This window comes from Bos indicus x Bos taurus, chromosome 10, assembly GCF_003369695.1.
Source record: "Bos indicus x Bos taurus breed Angus x Brahman F1 hybrid chromosome 10, Bos_hybrid_MaternalHap_v2.0, whole genome shotgun sequence".
NCBI lineage: Eukaryota > Metazoa > Chordata > Mammalia > Artiodactyla > Bovidae > Bos > Bos indicus x Bos taurus.
The window spans coordinates 59,076,595-59,097,846 of NC_040085.1; the positions used below are offsets into that span (position 1 = coordinate 59,076,595).

Genomic DNA, 21,252 nt, shown 5'->3' on the forward strand with positions numbered 1-21,252 from the left:
TCCCTTTATGGAGCAGGTTTGGGAGCTTTGCTCAGGCCTCAAATGATGAAGGTGAAGAAAACCTGAATGTGGGGTGGGAACTGACCTGTGGATGGACCTTCTGCAGAGAGTTGAAGAATGCCTCGAAGGGGGGGCGGCCAAAGTGGGTGACAGAGCGCAAGCCTGTGAACAGACTCCGGTTCAGCACCTTCTGGAAGTGCCGCTCACAGATGTACTGGGGGAGGAAGCAGAGGAGGAAGGTCACAGCCAGCAGACTTGGTCAGCTTCTCGTCCAGAGGCTGGTCCGCCCACCCACCTTGGCCATCCTGGCTTGCCCTGCCCACCCACAGAGCCACTCCTTGGTTGGCCCTGACACACCAGCATGGTGGTCCTGAGGTCGAACTTCTCAGCCAGCTGGGTGATATAGATGTGTACAGACACGAGGTCCTGGCGGTCATTCTCCTCCACCTCCCGGATGATGTCAGCCAGCCACTCAAACTGCCGTTGGGTCCGAGTCACCCAAATGAAGTAGATCTGGGAACACAGGGCTGGAGCTTAGGACCCAGCTCGTCTCAGAGTCCCTACCTCCCAGGAATCGCCACTCCTGGTCTCAGAGCAGCTTGTGCCTCTCCCCTGGCAGCCAGAGGAGGTGAGTGTATGGGGCCATGCTCTGAGGTGGGAGACAGAGTTGCCCTAGGACACGGAGAAGTGAAAGTGAGCAATAGCCTGGGGCCGTTGAGAAAGGACCCCTGTCAAGTGAGCTGAAGGTCTGGTGGGGTGGGAGGCAGCCTGCCCTTCCACTCAGTCCAGTGGGCCCTGTTCAAGCTGCTAGGCTCCCAACCTACAGGCTGCCCGAGGTGAGAGGGACCCAATAAGGGGTGCGTCACAGAACGGCCTCTGGGAAGACTGACTTGGCTGCCTGGAGTGGATGGGCATGGGCTCAAAGAGAGACCAGGGAGGACTTCCCTGTGGTCCGGTGGCTAAGACTCCATGCTCCTAATACAGGGGGCCCGGTTTTGATCGCTGATCAGGAAACTGGCTCCCACATGCTGCAACTGAGTTCTCAAGCTGCAACTAAGACCTGGTATAGCCAAATAAATAAATGGGTCCCTGTGGGACCCATCTCCAGCTTCTGATAGGAAGAAATGGGGCTGTGTGAGTTAAGAAGCAGAGACAGCTGGCACAAACAGGGAAGCCAGGTAGTTGTCTGTCACCCTCCGAGTGCTGACAGCATACAGGCTGGGCCTCTGCCCGCTGCATTCTTGCACCCCTGACTCACCTGCCGGGCCCAGAGAGACAAGCAGGGGCCCGCCACCAGGGCTAGGCTCAGGTGAAGGGGCCTGGTGTGGAGGGGCCTGAGGGCCTGGGATGTGTTCCTGGAGCCGACCAGGCCCACCAGCCCTGCCTTGCAGCCTCTCCTCCTCTTCCTCTTGAGAGCAGGGCCGGTTTCACCGGTGCCCCACCCCAAGTGTTCCCTTCCCTCTCCCCACCCAACAGTGCTTGAGGGGCGGGCCCCCTCTCCATCCCTGGCTGGAGGGACTCTCAGAAGCAGATTCTATGTGGGGCACCGCATAACTGAGGGCAGAGCCTGCAGGCATCAGCAAAACCACTCTGTCCTTTAGGGTCCAGGAATAGTCCGACTGTGCTGTATGCTGCAGTCCATGGGGTCGCAAAGAGTCGGACACGACTGAGCTACTGAACAACAACAATATCCTGACTCTCTTGGGTCAGGCCAGCTCAGCCTTGCCTAGAACAGGGAGGCCAAGAACAGAGGCAGGGGACAGGCACAGATGGACACAGTGACAGGGAGCAGGGGACCACAGCTGGTGGGAGGAGGGGCCACTCACCTTCTTACAGAACACTTGGCAGCTGACTGATGACTTGAAGACCAGGTCTTTGAGGATGGAGGCAAAGGGGGTGACCCCAATGCCCCCTCCCACCAGCACTGACACCTCAAACTTATGCCACTCCTGGTGGCCCTCTCCAAATGGCCCATCGAGGTACAGCTGCAGGAAAGGGTTAGAGTTAAAGGGTTAGAGTTGAGTTCGGCTACCACCACAGTTCTGAAGCCAGAAATGGGAGGCAGAGAAGTGCAGGTAGGTTTATGGAATGAGGGAGCAGTGGGAGCCTTGAAGCATCATCTGGAAGAATCAGTCTCTCAAGGAGGAACACAGCGGGGAGTCTGGTGCCGCAGAACCAACGCCTACTAAGGGGATGTGGGAGCATGTGGTACACCTGGCCTGGGTCTGGGCACCTTTGGATATTTGGCACAGCTGTCATCCGTCGGGGGTGAGTAGATCTCCCTGAGGCGGGTGGTCCAGGGCCCCGCTGCCCGGATGTGCAGGCTAAGCGTCTCCTCATGGGGTGCTGACGTCAGCGTGAAGGGGTGGTACTCGGTGGTCCCCAGAGCCAGGCAGGCGATCCGCACCCACTGTCCTGACTTGTACTCAAAGCCTTGGGGCCGCTGAAACTCCAGGTGGGTCACTCCTGAGGGGAGGTGGGCAGTAGCCCGCTGTTCTGAATCCAGCAACAGTGGGGCCCCCCAAGAGTTTCCCCACCTGCAACCTCAGCTCTGCTTTTAGAATATGACAAAGGAGGCCTCCCCTCATCAGAAGTTACAACACCCCCAGGCCATGTCTACCCTGAGCAGGGTTTGGGCAGCACTGGGGCTGGTGGGCAGCAGGACAAGGAGTGGCCTGGCCCAGGCCCCTCCTCTCTCTGGTGTGAGAGCAGCTTAGGTCCCCTGGCAAAGAGCCTCTTGTACTCACTCCCCCATCCCTACCACCTCAAAGACCCTGCTAACTCCACTGGACCAGGCTTTTCCCTGCCCTGTCAGCATCCACAGAACCACCAGCCTGCTCCCCCGACAGCCTCTAGGCTGGTACCTGAAGGCAGCAGCTCCGCCTTCACCACGCTGATCTCCACCTTCTTCCGGCTCAGGCTCACCAGCTTGTCCCCCACATAGATAAGTGCTGGGACCAGGAAGAAGATGTGGAAACGGGGCAGCTGGATCAGGGCGAAGCTGCCGTGGATGATGAGCTGGAGAGAGCAAAGAGTACAGCTGAGGTTGAAGCCACACCCACAAAAGGGTCTGACCCCTGCATCCTTCCCCAACTGGCCTATCCAATCCCCACCTCATCAGGTGCAGTGCTCCTTCCAGGCTCCAAAACCTAACCACTCCCAACCCATCCTCCATAGCATCCATCTGCATCTTCCTGATACCATCCTAGACTAAGCCACCTGCACTCATGTGGTAGCCTCCTAACTGTCTGCAGGCTGCCCTACTGTGATGTATTCTTTCCAAGACAGTCAGTATGACTTTTTAAGTTCCTTTTATCATGTCATCCCAGCTCAGAAAACCTTAGAGGATTTCCCACTTCACCACAAGGCCTTGTGATGCTCTGTTTTCTGCCTGGCAACATTCCCCGCTCCCTGTTTTTCAAACACAAGTTCTTTCTATTTCTGGACTTTCCACCTGTTGCTCCCTCTGGTGGGAAGGCCTTTCCCCTGGTTCCTCCCACCACCTCATTTTTCAGGTCTCCGCAGAAAGGCCTCCTCAGGCCTTCTCCCTTCCCCCAGCACACTCTCTATCCCGTCTCCCTGTTAACTCCATTCACTGTCATCATCCACGATATTTGTGTTCCTTCATCCATAGACATGTTTACTGTTGTTCTCCCCACTGGACTGGAGAAGTAGGGACTGCATCCATTTTCCATGACACTCTCAGCTCCCAGCAGTTTCTGCCTGGCACATGGTAGGTACTCAATAACTAGTGAGTCAGTGGAAGGGGTTTCCCCAATTTACCCAACTCTTTTGGAGACTAAGACACCTAATCAGTCCTCTTTTTCCATTTAGTAACTAACAGGTATTGTCCAGCTCTGGTTCTTTCCCCAACCAGCTGGTCTAACATGGTCAGAGACAACTTGCCCCATTCTTTCCGCTTGCTTGTTTGAGTCTGGTCAGTCTGGCTCCCCCCTCCACCTCTTCTCAGGATCTGCTCACATCAGACTCACAGTAGCAAGTCCCCGAGGTCTCCCTTTAGATGGCATTCACTCCCACCCTCCGCAGCCTATGGCTCTAGTGAGCATCCCTGCCTTGCCTCTTTAGCAACAATGTCCTGCTGGTTTTCCCTCTTTCCCTCTCTGACTGTTCACTTTCTATCTCCTGCACTGGCTCTGCTCCTCCCAACTCCTAATCCTATGTGTTGCCCAAGCCTGATTTCTTCACCCTCTGCTCTTCTCCTACAATCTCCCACACAGCGTGGCCTCTCAGCTGAGCCACAGCCCTTCAGCTTCGAATATTCTATTGTCATTCCCACCTCTCCACCAGTGCTCCTGCCTTTCTTCTTCTTTTTTTTTTTCTCTCGATCAGGGATTGAACCCAGACCTCGGACCCTTGGCAGTGAAAGTGCAGGGTCCTAAGCCCTGGACTACTAGGGCAGTCCCTCATAGGTGCCATTCCTTCCACCTAGAATGCTCAGTTCCCACACTGCCCTGTTAAACCTTAGCTTATCTCTCCTTCAGGCTTAGCCCAAGTTCCGTCTTCTCTGTGAAATCTTCCCTAACCAGTTTGGCCCAAATGAGGCTCCCTTCAATGAGCTCTTGTAACTGACAGACTGGAACATTCAGCTCAGCAATTAATCCCATATTATCTGGTCATTTTGATCATTGCACGTGCATGGCACTAATCTCTGCAGCTAACCCTCAATTTCCGAGGGCAGAGTTTAGAGTCTCCCCCTCCTCTGCTGGGCCTGTGTGTGTGTTAGTCACTCAGTCGAGTCTGACTCTTTGCGACCCCATGGACTGTAGCCCACCAGGGTCCTCTGTCCATGGACTTCTCCAGGCAACAATACTGAAGTGGGTTGCCATTTCCTTTTCCAGGGGAACTTCCTGACTCAGGGATCGAACCCAGCTCTTCTGCACTGCAGGCAGATTGTTTACAGAGCAAGTATATCCTAGGCCCTCAACAGATAACTGTTCAAATGAACTCAGTCCCTCATTCAGCTCTCCATTCCTCCAGCTGAGTGTTCCCCAATTCTTGAACCTCTCCCCACAGAGCTAACTCGAACCTTGTTGGGCTGTGAATTGTCTCCAGTTTTCCCAAGATCCTCTTTCATTACAGAGCCCACGCCAACCCCTGAGGCTTTCTGAGCATCCACTGGCTGAGAACAATGTCTGGATGACTTCATACTCCTCTGTTTATACACCTTGCTTGGTGTTGGCTCTACCTTGAAACCGCAAAGCTGCTGCAGAGTCATGATTGATCAAGGAGCCTGGGGAACAGCCTGCCAGCTCAGCTTTGCTGCACTAGCTCCAGCCTCTACAGCCTGAATCAGGAGCCTAAACACCTTTGCCCAGGGTCTGCTCCACACTGGAGTCATTTACTTGTAACTTCTCTTTCTGTCTGAGGGCAAGTGGCCACATCTGAGATAAATGGAAAGGCAGCTGATGCTTTGTGCCTGCATGCTAAGTTGCTTCAGTTGCGTCCAACTCTTTGGACCCTATTGAGGAGCCCACCAGGTTCCTCTGTCCGTGGGATTCTCCAGGCAAGAATACTGGAGTGGGTTGCCATGCCCTCCTCCAGGGGATCTTCCATGACCCAGGGATCAAACCCAGGTCTCTTATGTCTCCTGAGTTGGCAGGCAGGTTCTTTACCACTAGTGCCACCTGGGGAACCCTGCGATGCTCCCAGGCTGCCAGTGCTAGGACTTCCCAGCTGAGGGTCCTGCACCTTGGTTAGCTGCTGACTTCTCTGTTGGCTTCCCCAGTGATCCCCAGAACCCAGGGATAAATCAGAAACCAGTCTTGCTCTCAGAAAACAAGGCTGGCCACTCTTCTGGATCTAGTTTTTTAAAAAAGCTGCTTTATCAGCAGGAACAAAACTATGATCTCCACCCCTAACAATAACAGTAACCCAGATTCTAGGGCTCTACCCATTATCAAGAAATTGGTGAGGGAGGCATAAATTAGCCACAGCTTCCAAAGAAACAAACTCATGAGTTCTCGGAAACATCTAAGCTGAGGCTGGGTAGTTCTCCAGAACCATGAAGTGCTGAGCCTCAGGCAAGATGGAACCAGACATTCTTACTTCCCACTGAAGACAGAGCTGCACCTGGGAGGGGGCAGGGCAGACAACCAGTGCCATCCGGACCCAGGCAATGAAGACCTTTCTCCCTTTGTCTTAGGACAAAGAAGACCCCTGTGTGCAGTTGTGTCTAGAGCCAGGTGACCTCCAGGGCAGCCATGTGTGAGCTCTGCATGTTTTGAATCCTGGCAGCCAGGCTATCACCAGTGGGGACGTCAGAGCTTTGGGACTTGGTTTACCTTCTCAGCAAGGCCCTCAGATGCCCTTTGGGGAAGTGCCTGTGTCTGTGAGGAAGGCAGGCCAAGCAGACCCATGCCGCAGCAGTACAGATCAGAGTTATCTCTGGAAACAGCCACTAAAGTAACAGAGAGCAAACCCAGGGGAAGAGGGAAAGGACAGAGGCAGGGAATCTGAAGGAAGGGAGGCAGGAGCCCAGGATAAGAAGGAAAGGGGAGAGGTGGAGTCTCAAAATCCATTTTATCAACAATCCAAAGAAGACACTTTGAGCAAGTTCATTGACATTACAAGTGGCATTTAGCTAGCTGGATGGGGTAGCTAACACCGCAAAACAAAATGGCAGAACCTACTTAAGGGTGAGTTTCTCTTTAAAAAGACAATGCTCCCTTGAGTGAGTCCACCCAAGAGCCCAAACCACCACCCAAAGACGGGAAAGACTGACTGGGCAGAAATGATGTGGGGGTGTCTAGAAGGAATGTAGATCAGCCTGGTAAGGCTGCTCCTGCAAAACACATGCCAGGGAGTCAGCCTTCTGAGTGCTGCATGTTGGGTCAGTCTACCTGAGCGCCCCATACTATAATCTCCATCTTTTAAGGTGGATGTCTCGGCCATTGCTGCCTCCCTGGGAACATCCACCCAGACTCTGCTGGTCTGGTTCATATCCCAAACCCCTCACCAGCACATAGAGCAGGATGTAGAGGTGATGGGTCAGCCAGAAGCCCCGGAAGCTGCAGCGCCGGAAGTGGCGGGAGGCGAAGATGTACATGATGGCGAGAATCAGGAGCAGCATGACTCCCGTGAGACCTGCAAAATGAACATGGGGTGAGGGCAGAGGAGCAGGGCCTCACAGAGCCGGCTGTTCTGAGGCTCCCAGGGTCCCCTCTCCACTCCACAGCTCTAGGCAAGTGACAGAAGCCCACCATCCTTCCCTCTTCCTCTCCCCAACACCACTGATAATAAGCGCCTTTCACTTCCCCAGACCCTGCTTGTCCTTCATAGACCCTGTCACGATGGTTATGTCTCAAGCACCCGTGTCATTATTTGTTTCATATCTGTCACTTTCTTGACTCTCAGGTCCACAAGAACAGAGCCCAGGCTAGGCTAGTTCACCACTGCACTTGGGTGCCTCGTGTAAGGCCTGGCACACCATGGGCCTTAGGAAAATGTGTGCTGAGTGAATGAATGGACAGGGCAGCTACTCTGAGTCCTCTGAGTAGAACTCCAGATGTTGTAGGCCCTACCCTTGGGGAGTCGAGGCTTGGTCAGGGGCCAGGTAGTACTCTACCCGGCAGCCACATCACAGAGCATGAACACTGACACAGTGAGTGAGTGGGACCACACCATCACTGCTCATCACCAGAGCCCCCCTGAGTTCCACCCACTCAGACCTGGTGGGAGACCCCTCCTCTCACAGAAGATCCTAGGCAACACTGGAGCCATTCCAGAGAATGGTCCCTCACGTGATCAAGGAGGAGGAGGCAGAAGTGAGGAAGATTAGAGCCCTGTAGTGTGGAAAAGCAGAGATTAAGAAGGGATCTAGCCAAAGCCTATAAGTCCTGAATGGAGAGGAGACCGTAAACATGGCTTGATCCACTAAACCCCAGTGTGCAGGATCAGCAAGCACTCTCTGAAGTTCAAAGCAGATCGTTTTAGGGTTTAAAGAAAAATAAAAAAACATGCTGTGTTTTACAGAAAGGAGTGTAACACATTTACAGAAAGATGTGTTACTCCAAGGAGGGAACAGACTTAAAATATAAATAGCTTCAAGAAGCATTTGAATAGATTCATAGCTAATAGCTCTAAAATGGGTGATTATGGGGAGTGGGGAATATGGGCTCTTGTAAAGACTACAGAACAGAGGGGAAGCCTATTTGCCAGGAGGGGGAAGGGTATTTGCCAGGCTCCATGAAGAGCCCAGCCCCTCCCCCACATAGCTGGGGCACAGCATTCCTCAAAGTCACTGTCATGGTAGGTGTGTGTGTTCAGGTGGAGGGGATACACTGCTGTTCCTCAGAGGGAGTAACTAGCTCAGAACTGGGGGAGGAGCCCAGCTAAGCTCTTGAGAGAAGGCCTGGAATGCAGTCCCCTATAGCCCAGGAAAGCACTCTGGGCAAGGGCAGAGCCTGGCTCACGGTCAAGGCCAGAAGCACCAAGCCAGAGTGACTGGGCTGCCTGTGGCAGGCAAAACCCAGATCCTGGCACTCAGAGCCAGGCCCAGAAACACATGCAGCAGACAGGGCTCTCACCTGGCACAGTCTGGAAGAACCACCAGTAATACTTCTGGGGGAACTCAGATCTGTGGGGAAGGGAAAGCAAGTGAGGGGATGTCTAGGACTTCCAGAAAGGACCCTCTAGAGGAGGCACCCCAAACCAGCCACCAGTCTCCCTTTCTGCAACTTGGGATTCGGGGCTCAAGATGATCATTGTGCTATAACCTGGAGGGGGACCCACTCCTGAGCCAAGAAAATTTTTTTCTTTTTTTTGAGCCAAGAGGATTTCTGCAAATAATTTCACCCTCTTCACCCCCAGGCCAGGCCACACACACACACACACACACACACACACACTCTCTCACACACACACACTCTCTCTCTCTCTCTCTCTCTCTCTCTCTCTCTCTCACCCATTGTCATGGAAGAGGCCCGGAAAGAGGCAGGAGAGGACGCTGAGCGGGCTGATGGAGAAGAGGTACACGTTCACCACGTGGCCTGCACTGTGTAAGACTGAGGAAGACCAGACAGGGTAGGGATGAGCCTGGGGCCAGCCCACTGGGGGTGCTCAAAGCATTCAACCCCAGCAGGAGGACTCCAGCCAGCCAGAGTTGGGGGCCTGAAGAAGGACCCTGGGGATCTAGACTTCTGTTTTCTAATCAGCCTCCTGTTCCTCTCCTGCCTCACATACACATTATCCATGAAAACAACCCCAGAGGTCTGAAATTATACTATTAGAAATTCATTCCTTTGGTTTCTCTCGCAGAATTATGTTTTAAAACATAAAAGTTGGGGGAGATCACACACTATTATGTGCACTCATTTTGGGGTGTGAGTAACTTGTCAGTGGGAAGTGGTGAGGTGGACTTTACAGCCTGGGGCAGTGAGGGACTCCTGGGCTTACTTCACACCACCGTCATCCTACGAGAAGGACATCTAAGACTAACGCTCACATTACACGCGGGTGGAGAAGAGGGGGGCTCTCAGAGGAAGGGGAGCCTGCAAGGGGCGAAGGAGATGGAGAGGATCCCTGAGACTCCCAGGCCCTGCCTGTGAGGACGATGGCAGTAGAGGCAATGAGGCGATGGAAGTCCACGGCGGCGTCGAAGGGCACGTAGCGGTTGAGGAAGGTCTCTCGCAGGAAGGTGATGAGGTTACGGCACATGGTGAGCAGGATGTAGGAGAACATAAAGGAGATGCTGGCCGCCGTGCCGCGAGACAGGATGATGCCCACACGGGTGGTGTCCGTGATGCCCTTGTGGTGAGCCGCAAAGGCGTAGTCTGCAGAGGGCCCTGGCCGGTGAGCTCAGCGCAGGCCCCGGCCCCCGGCCACCACTGCCGGCCACAAGCCTCCCGCAAGCTCTAAGTCCAGCCGGCACCTCGCTCCCCTGAGGCCCCGCCCCCAGGGCTGTCACTCATTGCCGCCCCGCCCCGGGGCTGTCGGTCCCTCGCTTAGGCCGCACTCCCAGGGCTGTGGCTTATTGTAAGCCCCGTCCCTCCACGGCTGTCACTCACAGTAGGCTCTCTCCAAGAAGAGACCCCCCGCAATCGCGTAAAACACCGCCAGGCAGCCGATGTGGCGCCGGTAGTTCTCAACGAAGCGCTTGAACTGCTGCACCGTCTGGTGACGACGGCTGCGTTGAAACTTCTCTCGGTGAGCCTCGGTGAACAGCAGGGGCTGGTACGATGTCACCCTGGAAGACAGGAAGTCTTGGTTCTCCGCTAAGGACCCGATGCTAATATGGACCGGTTCTCCAGAGAGGAGAAAGGAGCATCAGGTTATTTAAGACAGTAGGGTGTAGACCTCAAAGGCTCCTTAAGACCACCCTCCTTAAGCGGGCTGTCAGTGAGGGGACGCCCTTGCAAATGGTCACTTGGTCACTCTTCTTCCAGTCCGTTAGCTCTCAATTCCCACCAGCTCCATTCTCATCCTTTACTGGAGGCTCTTCCTCCAGGAAGCCTTCCCTACCTCCCAGGCATAGGTGACCACTTCCTTGAGCTCTGAAGCCTCCTGTTCTTACCACCATTACAGCATTCATCGTGGGACACTGTAACTATCACTGTACCAGACTATTTCAGCAGACTGTGACATTCTTGGGCAAGGACTGTTCATCTTGCCCATACCCCCAGTGCCAGCACAGTGCCTGGTGTTAAATAATCAATGTGTGCGTGCCAAAGGGATGGGTGAACTGCTTGGGCTAAAGGGAAGGAGCAAGCATACTTCTTGCCAAACCTCCGGCGAATCTCCTGGGGAGGGTCTGTGTCGTTGGGGTACTGCAGTCTCCGTGGTGTCAGCTCCACCTCGATGTCAGCGTCCTTTCGGGGACGGTGAGCACTCACTCTGGGAGAGGGACTAGGACAGGAATGCAGATTAGGATGGGACCTTGGCCATCTGAGCCACCAGATTCTCTGCTGCCCCTCCCAGAGGGCTTTCTCTGCCCTTTTCTAATTTGCATGAAAGCACTACTTGGGCTAGTGAAGGTCCTGATCCCAGACATTGTGGAGAAATAAAAAGCACCCTGACCCTCTCCCTCCAACATCTCCAGATGAGGGCTTACCAGAGCTTCTCCTGGCTGATGTAGGAGGCTCGCCGGCAGAGGTCCTTGATGACTTCAGGTACCTCCACCCCTGCAATGCAGAGCCGGGCTAGCTAGAAGCTCAGGGTCCAGGGCCCAGGAGGACCTATCTCAAATGCACACCGCTCACCCCATGTCCGGACACTGTAGAGGGTCCCTGGCCAGTACACTGCCTCTGGGTGAGCCAGCCTCAGTCTGTGATCCCAGTGGTAGCTAGACTCAGCCATGAGGGGTTAGGGAGAGGGTTTGAAACCAAGGTGGCCAGGCAGGCTCCCCTGAGTATGTGTTCAGTTTCAGTCCTACACCTGAGACTGGTATCAGGCTTGTGGGCTAGGGTTCAGGAACTGTACATAACCTGCCTGATAAGACTGCTGCTGCTGCTGCTGCTGCTAAGTCGCTTCAGTCATGTCCGACTCTGTGCGACCCCATAGACAGCAGCCCACCAGGCTCCCCCATCCCTGGGATTCTCCAGGCAAGAACACTGGAGTGGGTTGCCATTTCCTTCTCCAACGCATGAGAGTGAAAAGTGAAAGTGAAGTCGCTCAGTCGTGTCCGACTCTTAGCGACCCCATCGACTGCAGCCTACCAGGCTCCTCTGTCCATGGGATTTTCAGGCAAGAGTACTGGAGTGGGGTGCCATTGCCTTCTCCCACCTGCTAAGACTACTCAGCCACAAAACCCTGCTAAGGATCCTCTGGCTTAAAAACTCCCAGGAGTTAAGTGTAGACTCTAGGTAGTACATGTATGGGAGATGACTATAAAATTCTTTCCCCTTTTCTGTGTTTGAAAGTGCTCGTAATAAAATGTTAGGGGTTGGGAGGAACCCTCCCAGAAGCCGCCAGAGCTAAGGGGCAGGGCAGGACTGAGCTGCAAATCCAGGTTCTCACAGGAGGTCTGGGAACATCCAGGTCACTTTCAAATGCAAAACCAGTCTTGAAGATTACCCTGGTCTATAGCCCAGAGGCCAAAGTGACTAAACTGAATTTAATGAAATGAGCGTTTAAAAATAAAGTATAGATGTCTGTCCTCTCATACGGTTCAGCAAACAACAGATGTGGGAAAATGGTAACAAATGGCCAATGTAGGTGAAGGGCAAAGGGATGCTCCTTGTACCATTCTTACACCTTTCCTGCAGGTTCATGATGTTTCCAAGTGAAATACAGAGGAAACAGCAAAGCACAACAACAATTAAAAACCAAGCAGAACAGTACTCAATGCTAACGCTCAACTTAATCCTCAAGCCTGGTCCTCCCACCCACACCAGGGCCTGGATGTCCCCAGGACTCGTCTAGGCTCACTTCCTGGCATCTGTCCCTGCTTTCCCCTCAGGCCCAGGGGCCTGTCTGGTAAAGGTGGGAAATTGCAGAATCAGGAGTGCTGGGTCTGTGCTCTACCAACCCCCCTCTCACCCTGGGGACCAGAAGCCCTGACCAGAGGCCCAGCTGTGTCTTATACAATTCACCCCTCACCCCATCTGGGCTGCTCAGCCCCCCAAATTCTCATAATACTGGAAGGGACTGGGTTTGGTCTCAACATGTTCCAGTGAGAATTCCAGGCTGTGAGGACTCTGTAACAGCCCAGAGGAGGCCACAGGCAGTCCCTCTCCCTGCTACCTGGCCCCTCCTCACCCTGACTCTAGCCCCTAATCACCTGAGTCAGACATAGGTGGGGCAGGTAGTCAGGGGGAGGGAAAAAAATAGAATGGGACTCCATATACTCAGCAAACATTTAACAAGCACTCCTCCGAGGGGTAAGGTGGGAAACAAAACCAGAGCAGCCCACTGCCACCATCAGACCCCCAGCTGAGATGGGTATAGCCAGATACGAGGAAACACGTTTTCCCTCATGACGTAGGCACCAGGCACTGGGGCCTTTGACAGGAAAGCAGAATTCCAGCTGCCATCCCCAACCCTATCCTGACCCTGCCCACCCCACCAGCAGGGCTGCACTATGACTTTTCTGGGCCATGGGCACTACTGCCTTTCTGTATTAAAAAAATATATTTTAATAATTATGTTCATATAAAGAAGAATATAATCCAAGCTGGATACATTACATATTTATCAACATTATTATATTAATTCTTCTGACTGTAAAAGAAACATAAACATTTCAATGGCACCTCAAAGCATGTGGACCCTAGGCAGGTGACTGCTGTGCCTACTAACTGAGTCAGCTGTGCCCAGCCGGCTGCCCCACCTTTGACACAGAGCTGCGTGAAGCGGAGCTCGCTGTCATGGTCCCGCAGCATGAAGTGGAAGTCCTCCCATGTCAGCTCCTGCTTGTCCTGGAAGCCTGACTCCCGGAACATGGACTCCACCACCTCAGCCAGCTGGGTCTTGGTCAGGCAGTTGTTGGAGATCTCAATGAAGGACCTGGGGCCGGGGGGAGGAAAGCCATCAGGCCCCAACAAGCAGCCTGCAGCTTAGATGCAAAGCCATCCCAACAGACCTTCAGAGCTGAGCCAACATGGAAGGGCCCTGACTGACTAAATCCCAAGCCCTCTCCGAGTTACAGCAGTCTCTGGTTATATGGACTCTATATCTGCTGTTTACCTCCTGCTCTCTCCTTCACGGCCCCCCTCTCTCCCCCACAGTTCCTTCCCTGGCCCACTCTCCCAGCTCTCCTGCAGCACCAACCTCAGCATTCTGATGAACTCATCCTTGGAAATGAGGCCATTCCCATCAAAGTCATACATGCGGAACATAAGGCGAGACTTCTCCTCGGGGGAGCCTGGGAGAAGAAGGACCCTGTGAGAGCCCCGGCCCACCTGCCTACACCCCAGGCTGGCCAGGAGGAGCCTCACACTGGATCGACCCACTGCTGGACGCAGCTAGGGTTTGCTCTGCTTCCTGACCCCTACCCGGGCATTCCCAAGTGTCTGCCACGACTGGAGACCTGGCCCCAGTACTTCCCGTGTCTTAACAAGTCAGCTGCACTCCAGCCTCAGTGTCCAGCTCTTCTCATCTCCTCCTGTCTAGGTAATCACTCCCTCCTCCCTCACCTTTCATGAAGACCACCAGGATATCGAGGAACTCCCGGAAGGACAGGTAGCCATTGCCGTCTTTGTCAGCCAGAGAAAACATGGACTGCACAAACATGTCCTGGGGCTTGAGGCCCAGGGACTCGGCAAACTCAGCCCGGCTCAGCTCACACGTCAGGGCCTCCTGCACCTTCTGCGATGAGTCCAGGGGCAGGGCCCCTGCATCTGCCTGGTCGATGTCCAGCACCTGTACTTGGGCAGCAGCAGAGGAGGGAGAGAAAAAGACAAGGCTTCCTTGACTTGAAGGCCAGTGCAGGCTTTTGGTGCCACCTTTTAAGGTGACTGCTCAGCAGCCCCACCGCTAAGCACTAGCCCATCAGCCCTGTGGGTGGTCCCTGGGTCTCTGTATTAGCTGATTGGATCAGGGATGCACACTTGACCCAAGCAGAAGGTCTGAAATTGAGACTGGGAGGTCCCAGGACAGTCTTGACCTGAGTGTAAGAAAACAACCACACTGCTCCTTCATGTGCTCAGAGACAGAGACAGGAGGAAGTGGGGGGCGGGGGGTTGACTTCCCTGGTGGTCCAGTAACTAAGACTCTGTGCAGGGGGCCTGGGTTCGATCCCTGGTCAGGGAATTAGATCCCACATGCCACAGGTAAAGTTCTAGCATGCCACAACTAAGACCTGGCACAGCCAAATAAATAAATAAAAGGAAGCAGGGGCATGGAGAAAATGGAGGCAGCCTGAGACAAAAGTGGCCTTGTTTGATGACAGCTTTCCCTTTCCTGGTCCCTTTCAGACCAGATCAGTCTTCCCTTTGGACTTCCTGAGACACCACTCTGTCCTCAGAGTCACTGACCCTTTGTCCGTGCTAGCTTTAGCAGGTGTCTCTTATCTCCAAAGGAGTTTTGACTGAGAACATCCTCAGCTGGGCTGAGAACACGTTGGGCTGGGGCAAGGGGAATTCTCATGGCAGGTCATCTTCAGCCCACCCTCCCCGGGGCTGCGTGATCATAAAGACAGACGGTGAGGGCAGCAGGCTACTGCACCTGTCCTCCCTGCCTGTCAACTGGGGGCCTCCAGGTCCAGGGCCGGCTGTGATTTCATGAGCTAAACCTCATTGCTTCAAGCAAGGTGCTGTGGTAGAAAGAGCCTGGGGCTAGAGGCAAGAGATCAGGGTTCATGTCCCAACTCTGCCACCCATTCACACTGCATGACCTCAGGTAGGTCCATTCAGCTGTCTGGCATTCATTTCCTCACCTGTCTTTCTTATATCACAGGGTTATTGTTAGAATCAATGAGAGGTTGCGTGGAAAATGTTTTGAAAGCACTGAGCAGATAGAAAGGGTTGGCAGCTACCCGCAGAATACAGTAACACACCCTTGACAGTTCCCAGCACAGGGAGTTCCCAGAGCACTTTGGGTCCTAAGCTGAGAGGAGGTGCCCAGGTCCTGGCAATGAGTCACCCCAGTGGGGGTCCCTCCACTCTCCTGCACACTCAGGTTCAGCTTGTTGGAGGAGTGAATGACATGCCATGTGCCTGGCATGTAATGAATGACCATTAAATAGTGCCTTCCTTCATAAATCCTTTCCCCAGTCAGCCAGCCCTGCTCCTTCACCTCAAACATTCATTTTCTTCCCCTCTACTAAGCATCTCTGCCCAGCCCTTCATGCTGCTTTCTTCTGAGATAAAATTTTTCCAACTTTTTTTGAGTACTTGCCAAATCTTACCTCCACCAAGACTACCTTACATCGGCCTGAAGCCTTATTACCTTTTCTGAACTCCTAGACCACTTACTTCCTGGATCTCTTTTGTAGCTGTCGTTCTTCCCAGTTATCTTTCTTCCTATGCTCACACCATCTTCCTGGTGGGATGATAAACTCCACCAGTGGGGGCTGTATTTATCCTTCATCTCCCAAGCTTCTCCTCTCCACTATTCTGCTTCCAGGCTGCCTGCATTTCTGTACCAGATAGGGACTCAAGTCCTTGCAATTCTCTTCCTATCTTGTTTACCCACATCCTCCCAATAGACTCAAAAATCTGCAAGGTGAACACTAATGTCCCATCGAGGCCTCTGACAGCTGTGCTCCCCCAAGTACATGTGGCCAAGGGCCCCCATACTGCTCATCTCACCCTAAGTTCCTGCAGCCATTGGGGCAGGATGAGCTGCATGAGGGCAGCAAAGTGGTTAGCTGTGAGCAGTGAAATAAGAAATGACACATTCAGATAACCGCCTTCCTGGGCATTGCCTCCCTGGAATCTTACAGACGAGGGTAGGCTTGGGAAGGGGGCAGGAACATCTCCTTACAGCAAGGTCAGGTAACTTGGCCCAAATCACAGCAGAGTTGATTGTTAACTAAGAACTCGGGGCTTATAATCTTCCCTGGTGTCACCCCCTGGCCTCACACAGGTATACCACTACAGGCAGGCCCACATGGACAGAACCGACCCCACATACACACCTGGGAGAAAAGGTGCCTGAAAAAGGTCTCCAGGAGGTGGCTCCGCTGCTCGCGTGTCACTGCCGCCCTCATCAACTCCTGCTCTCGCAGCTCCCACTCCTGGAAGTTCAGCCCGCTCTCCTTCAGAGCGCCCCGCAGGCTCTCCACCATCACTTGCCGTTCTTCCTCCAGGTCAAATAGCAGCACCTTTGGAGGAGCCATCGGGAGAGCAACCACGTGTCAAGGCCTTATAAGGGACTAGGAGCCAGAAACCCGGCCTGGCCCAGGGCCCCTCCCCTCCACCTGGCTGCCCCCATGGCTGTGGCCGGCTGGGCCATACCAGGTCATACTCCTTGGGGATCTTGAGCAGCAGGGCGCGGCGTCCGTGGTTGCTGGACAGGATGAGGTTGACCTGCTGTGGGGGCCGCAGCTGGACGGTGCGGAGCACGGAGAGCCTGCCATCCACCATGTGGATCTGCCCGGGCTGCAGGTGCACCAGCACAGGCCGGCAGGGCTCCTTGCGGCCCTGCCATTCCATTGCTGGAGAGAGATGAGGCTGGGTCAGCTGGGGGCTTCCTCCCCGTGCCCCACCACCGCCTCGGGGAGGAGGGCCGGCTCAGGGCTGGAGTTAGATCAAGGCCTCTGAGCTCCACGTCCTGTCCTGGGTACTGGCGGTCATCCCCTGCCGACAGTCGCGCCTCTAGTCCATGAGCAGCATAACTACCGTGTCCCGAGTGTTGAATATGTGTCCAACACTGTACCGAGTGCTTTACGTGAACTACTTTATTTAATCTTCACAAATCTATGAGGTTAGTGCTATTGTTATTATCATGTTACAGATGAGAAAAAAATAGGTTTAGATAGATTAAAATTTGTCTGAAGTCCAATAGCCCATAGGGGTGGAACCAAGATCCCAATCCTCAGTGAATGTGACTCTAGACCTTCTTTAATGACTTCCTTGTTGCCTGAAATTCCAGTGTGAGACACTGCAAAGCAGCAGTTTTGGGGAATTTGTGAGTCACAATGAGCCTGTGAAATGTAGGCAGGGTCCTGTGACTCCTCCCTGTGAGTCTATCACATTCTGTTTTTGGGGGGGACCATCAGGAGGAGCTAAGGAGGATGGAGGACTCCTGATCCAACTCCTCCTAATGCCCCAGTGACTCTTCCCGCCTGACCCGGCCTGACCTTTGCCCTAGGCTGCTGAGGGATTCAGGGGCTGTAGCCTGGAATCATGATCTCCCCTCCCCGACCCTGGCCAGCCCAAGGCCTACCTTTTATGCCCCCCATGAGCTTCTCACACATGATGCTCTGGCGGTCTTGGCCCTGGAGCCTCTTTAAATTTCTCCTCCGGAGCTGGGCAACGATCCAGGCACTGAGCAGGCTCACTGAGAAGCAGAGGCAGTAGGATGCTCAGGGGAAGGTAGAGGTCTGGGGAGATTAGTGGCTTCCTTCACAGGTTTCTTTCCTTGGGAAGAACCCCTGCTGTCCTCACCTAGGTTACCCATTCAGTTGTCTCAAATTATGAAGTGCCCTGGGAGGGAGGTGCTCTGCATCCCACAGGAAGCTTTGTGGAGCATCTAAGGTGCGTGCCTACGCTTGCCTGCTTCTACCACTCGGGTCCCTTCCCAGCTAGAAATTGGTCCTTGTGCCAGAGACTGGACCCACTCTACCAGGCTGCTGATCAATCCACACACTTAGTCAAAGACTAAGTCCCAAGCCGTTGCCCCAGCAGCTACATCCCAGCCCTACTTCTTAAGCAGGCATTTGCTTCTGACAGTTTTCCATGCCCAGGCTCCTGCAAATTGCTGTGGATTGTGGGTTGCCCATGGCTCCTGAACCAATCTGGGTCCTGCGAGGGACCCCAGAAGACCAGGAAGACAATTTCCCCTGGACTGACTTATGTGTAGCTTTAATACTTCTCACATCCCACCTGCTCTGATGTTTTCATCTCCTCGGAGGAACAGTACTCTGTATTGGTTGGTTGTCATAGATGCAGCTGACCCCACCCCCAGCTGATACCTCTCACCCAGCCCCACCCTGCCCATCACTTTTACCCAAGGGGAAGCAGCACAAAGTCCCGATGGTGACCCCGAAGCCAAATCCACTGCCTTCAAAATAGTCCCGCATGATGGGGGGAGCACAGGCTGGCAGGCCTTCGGTGCTGAGCTGTCCTGGCTGTGGGCAGGGGTCTCCTGGGGAGACAGAGGAATGTACAGGCCTGGGCGTGCTGGGCCACAAGCTCTGGGACAGGATCACTGAGGAAGGTAGGGTGGCAGAAAGAGTTCTGGGGAGCAGAGGAGAGGGGGCTTCTTACCCCTGCCATTGTACCAAGAATGTGGCATCTGCCTACTTGGGTAATATGTGGGATAAAAAAATGAACCTCAACCTGTCTCTCCCCCACACGCACATAATACACACCCACACACACATAGAGCCCTTTCCTCATCACTGCAGTGGGATTAGGATATCCTTGGCCACCTGATGCGAAGAGCCAACTCATTGGAAAAGACCCTGATGCTGGGAAAGATTGAAGGCAAAAGGAGAAAGGGGTGGCAGAGGATGAGTTGCTTGGATGGCATCACTGACTGAATGGACATGAATTTGCGCAAACTCCAGCAGGTAATGAAGGACAGAGGAGCCTGGTGTGCTGCAGTCTCCATGGGATTGCAAAGAGTCTGACACAACTTAGCAATGCAACAACAACAAAGGATAGCTTGGCCCCCACTATGCTAAAATCATCCTGGCCGAATGTGAGGAGACCTGGCCTCCTCACCGGGTCTTTCTGCATCTCAGTACTACCCTCGCTTGGGTACCTGCTGGGGTTTTGCAGAAGGGACCCTACATGGCTGTATGTGGCCACCTGGGGCCCCAGAACCCAAGTCTTCAGGGGCAGAATCAGGGTCACTCCCCACATGGAGTCTACTACCCAGCCACCCTGAAGCAAGCCCCCAGCTCAGGAGGGCTGAGGCACTAGATCCCAAACCCCACCAAGCGCCCCAGGCCACTCACCAGCATGCCAGAAGAAGACACTGGGCTGCAGGGCACCAGAGTCCACCTTGGTGACAGCTACTAAGACATCCCGTAGGGAAGTGTTTCTGATCTCTGCAATCTCTCTTTCAGAGAACAGCCTGGGAGTGGGAGAGGTAGTGAGCTGTTGAGATGGGTGAGAGAGGCAGGCCCCTAGGCCCAGGAACCCAGATGAAGGAAAAGACAACAGAATGTTGGGGTGGGAGTGGTGGGTCAGCTGGGAGTCAAGGGCCCATGGGGGCCATTCACGGGCAAAGGGTCTGGGACCCAGACTGAGGTAGAGTCTGAGGTGGAAGCCAGGCAGGCCTTACCCATTCTTGCTGTTCTCAAACCAGTAGCGGTCACCATCCCGCAGTCGCACAAACTGATCAAGGATGATAGTGCTGAAGAGGGGTCCAGGGTCCCCGTGGCTCTCCAGGAGCCCCCCGGGGAGTAACTCCAGCCGGGACAGGTCCTGGTTGTACAGGGCCGCCGTGGCCTCCAGCACCTGGAGCCAAGAAGGGAGAGGTGCAAGGATCGAGTACCTGCCCTCTAGCCAAGAGCTGGCTCCCAGAGATCAGCCCCAGGGATCATCATAAAAAAGTGACAGTGACAATAAGTCACTCATTATGCCCTGGGCACTGCTCTGAATGCTTTCTATAAGTTGACTCATTTTTGAGAATTCTCTCACAGACTCAGCTGCTTATTTTATCAAGTTAAAACAGGCAGGCAGTCCCCTAGGTGACTTGTTCTTGAAAAGGTATGACAGTTGAAGGGTCAAAATCAGCACGAAAGTTGAATGGTTGAATGATGAGTCAGAAAAAGCTTCTAATCTTTACAGGTTAAAAAAAAAGTTTGGAAAATCGAATCCCTTCATATCCATTGCCTTTTAGAGACAGTATATGAACAGTGTTGTCCACCTGACTTTTACTGTAGTTGTTTTCTCCACAATGTAAATAAGCACTGTGTGCTATGCTGTGCTTAGTCTCTCAGTCGGGTCTGACCCTCTGAGACCCCATGGACTGTAGCCCGCCAGGCTTCTCCGTCCATGGGATTCTCCAGGCAAGAATACTAGAGTGGGTTGCCATGCTATCCTCCGGGGTGGGGGCGGGGGGTCTTCCCAACCCTGGGATTGAAGCCAGGTATCCTGCATTGCAGACAAATTCTTTACCATCTGAGCACTGGACCAGCTTAATTCCAATGAGGCCCAACTGAAGTTAAGGATTTGCTGCCTTTGGCATAGCTGGTGATTCCTATCTACATGTTGATTTTATAAAGGTTTCAAGCCTTATGGACATATCACTTCTTTATAACCTTTCAATTCTCCACTTTCCAATAATTTTATAAAATAGTGAGGGCAAAAACAATAAAATAATTATTTACTGCTAGCTTCCCCAGTGGCTCAGAGGTAAAGAATCCACTTTCAATGCAGGAGAGGCAGGAGATGAGGATTCAATCTCTGGATCAGGAAGATCCCCTGGAAGAGATATGGAAACCCACTCCAGTATTCTTGTTGGAAAAACCGCATGGACAGAGGAGCCTGACTGGCTACGGTCCATGGGGTTGCAAAGAGTCAGACACAACTGAGGTGACCGAGTACAACTGTAGAAGCAATGCTGTGCCCAAAAGGTAAGGCAGCCAGAACTGGTCTGCTGGCTGGCAGGCCACGCCATTTGCCCAGGTCATAGCTCAGAGTGTGACAGCTGACTCTCCAAAAGCAGCTTGAATATTGG

General features: G+C 53.6%; 1 protein-coding gene across 1 annotated transcript in view; it reads right to left on the bottom strand.

Annotated features, from left to right (window-relative positions):
- Window positions 1-21,252, bottom strand: part of DUOX1 (dual oxidase 1) — a 30,936-nt gene that overhangs the window by 1,285 nt on the left and 8,399 nt on the right. Inside the window, exons 12-32 of the mRNA XM_027554115.1 lie at window positions 19,852-20,027; window positions 19,523-19,641; window positions 18,568-18,705; window positions 17,785-17,898; window positions 16,854-17,053; window positions 16,535-16,720; window positions 14,091-14,316; window positions 13,726-13,819; window positions 13,286-13,461; window positions 11,069-11,138; window positions 10,732-10,863; window positions 10,026-10,204; window positions 9,561-9,791; window positions 8,924-9,023; window positions 8,547-8,596; window positions 6,977-7,104; window positions 2,865-3,018; window positions 2,234-2,466; window positions 1,827-1,985; window positions 358-513; window positions 86-214 (exon numbers count right to left, since the gene is read on the bottom strand). Of these exons, the coding sequence (XP_027409916.1) occupies window positions 86-214; window positions 358-513; window positions 1,827-1,985; window positions 2,234-2,466; window positions 2,865-3,018; window positions 6,977-7,104; window positions 8,547-8,596; window positions 8,924-9,023; window positions 9,561-9,791; window positions 10,026-10,204; window positions 10,732-10,863; window positions 11,069-11,138; window positions 13,286-13,461; window positions 13,726-13,819; window positions 14,091-14,316; window positions 16,535-16,720; window positions 16,854-17,053; window positions 17,785-17,898; window positions 18,568-18,705; window positions 19,523-19,641; window positions 19,852-20,027 (3,150 nt within the window). The remainder of the gene's footprint in view (window positions 1-85; window positions 215-357; window positions 514-1,826; window positions 1,986-2,233; window positions 2,467-2,864; window positions 3,019-6,976; window positions 7,105-8,546; window positions 8,597-8,923; window positions 9,024-9,560; window positions 9,792-10,025; window positions 10,205-10,731; window positions 10,864-11,068; window positions 11,139-13,285; window positions 13,462-13,725; window positions 13,820-14,090; window positions 14,317-16,534; window positions 16,721-16,853; window positions 17,054-17,784; window positions 17,899-18,567; window positions 18,706-19,522; window positions 19,642-19,851; window positions 20,028-21,252) is intronic.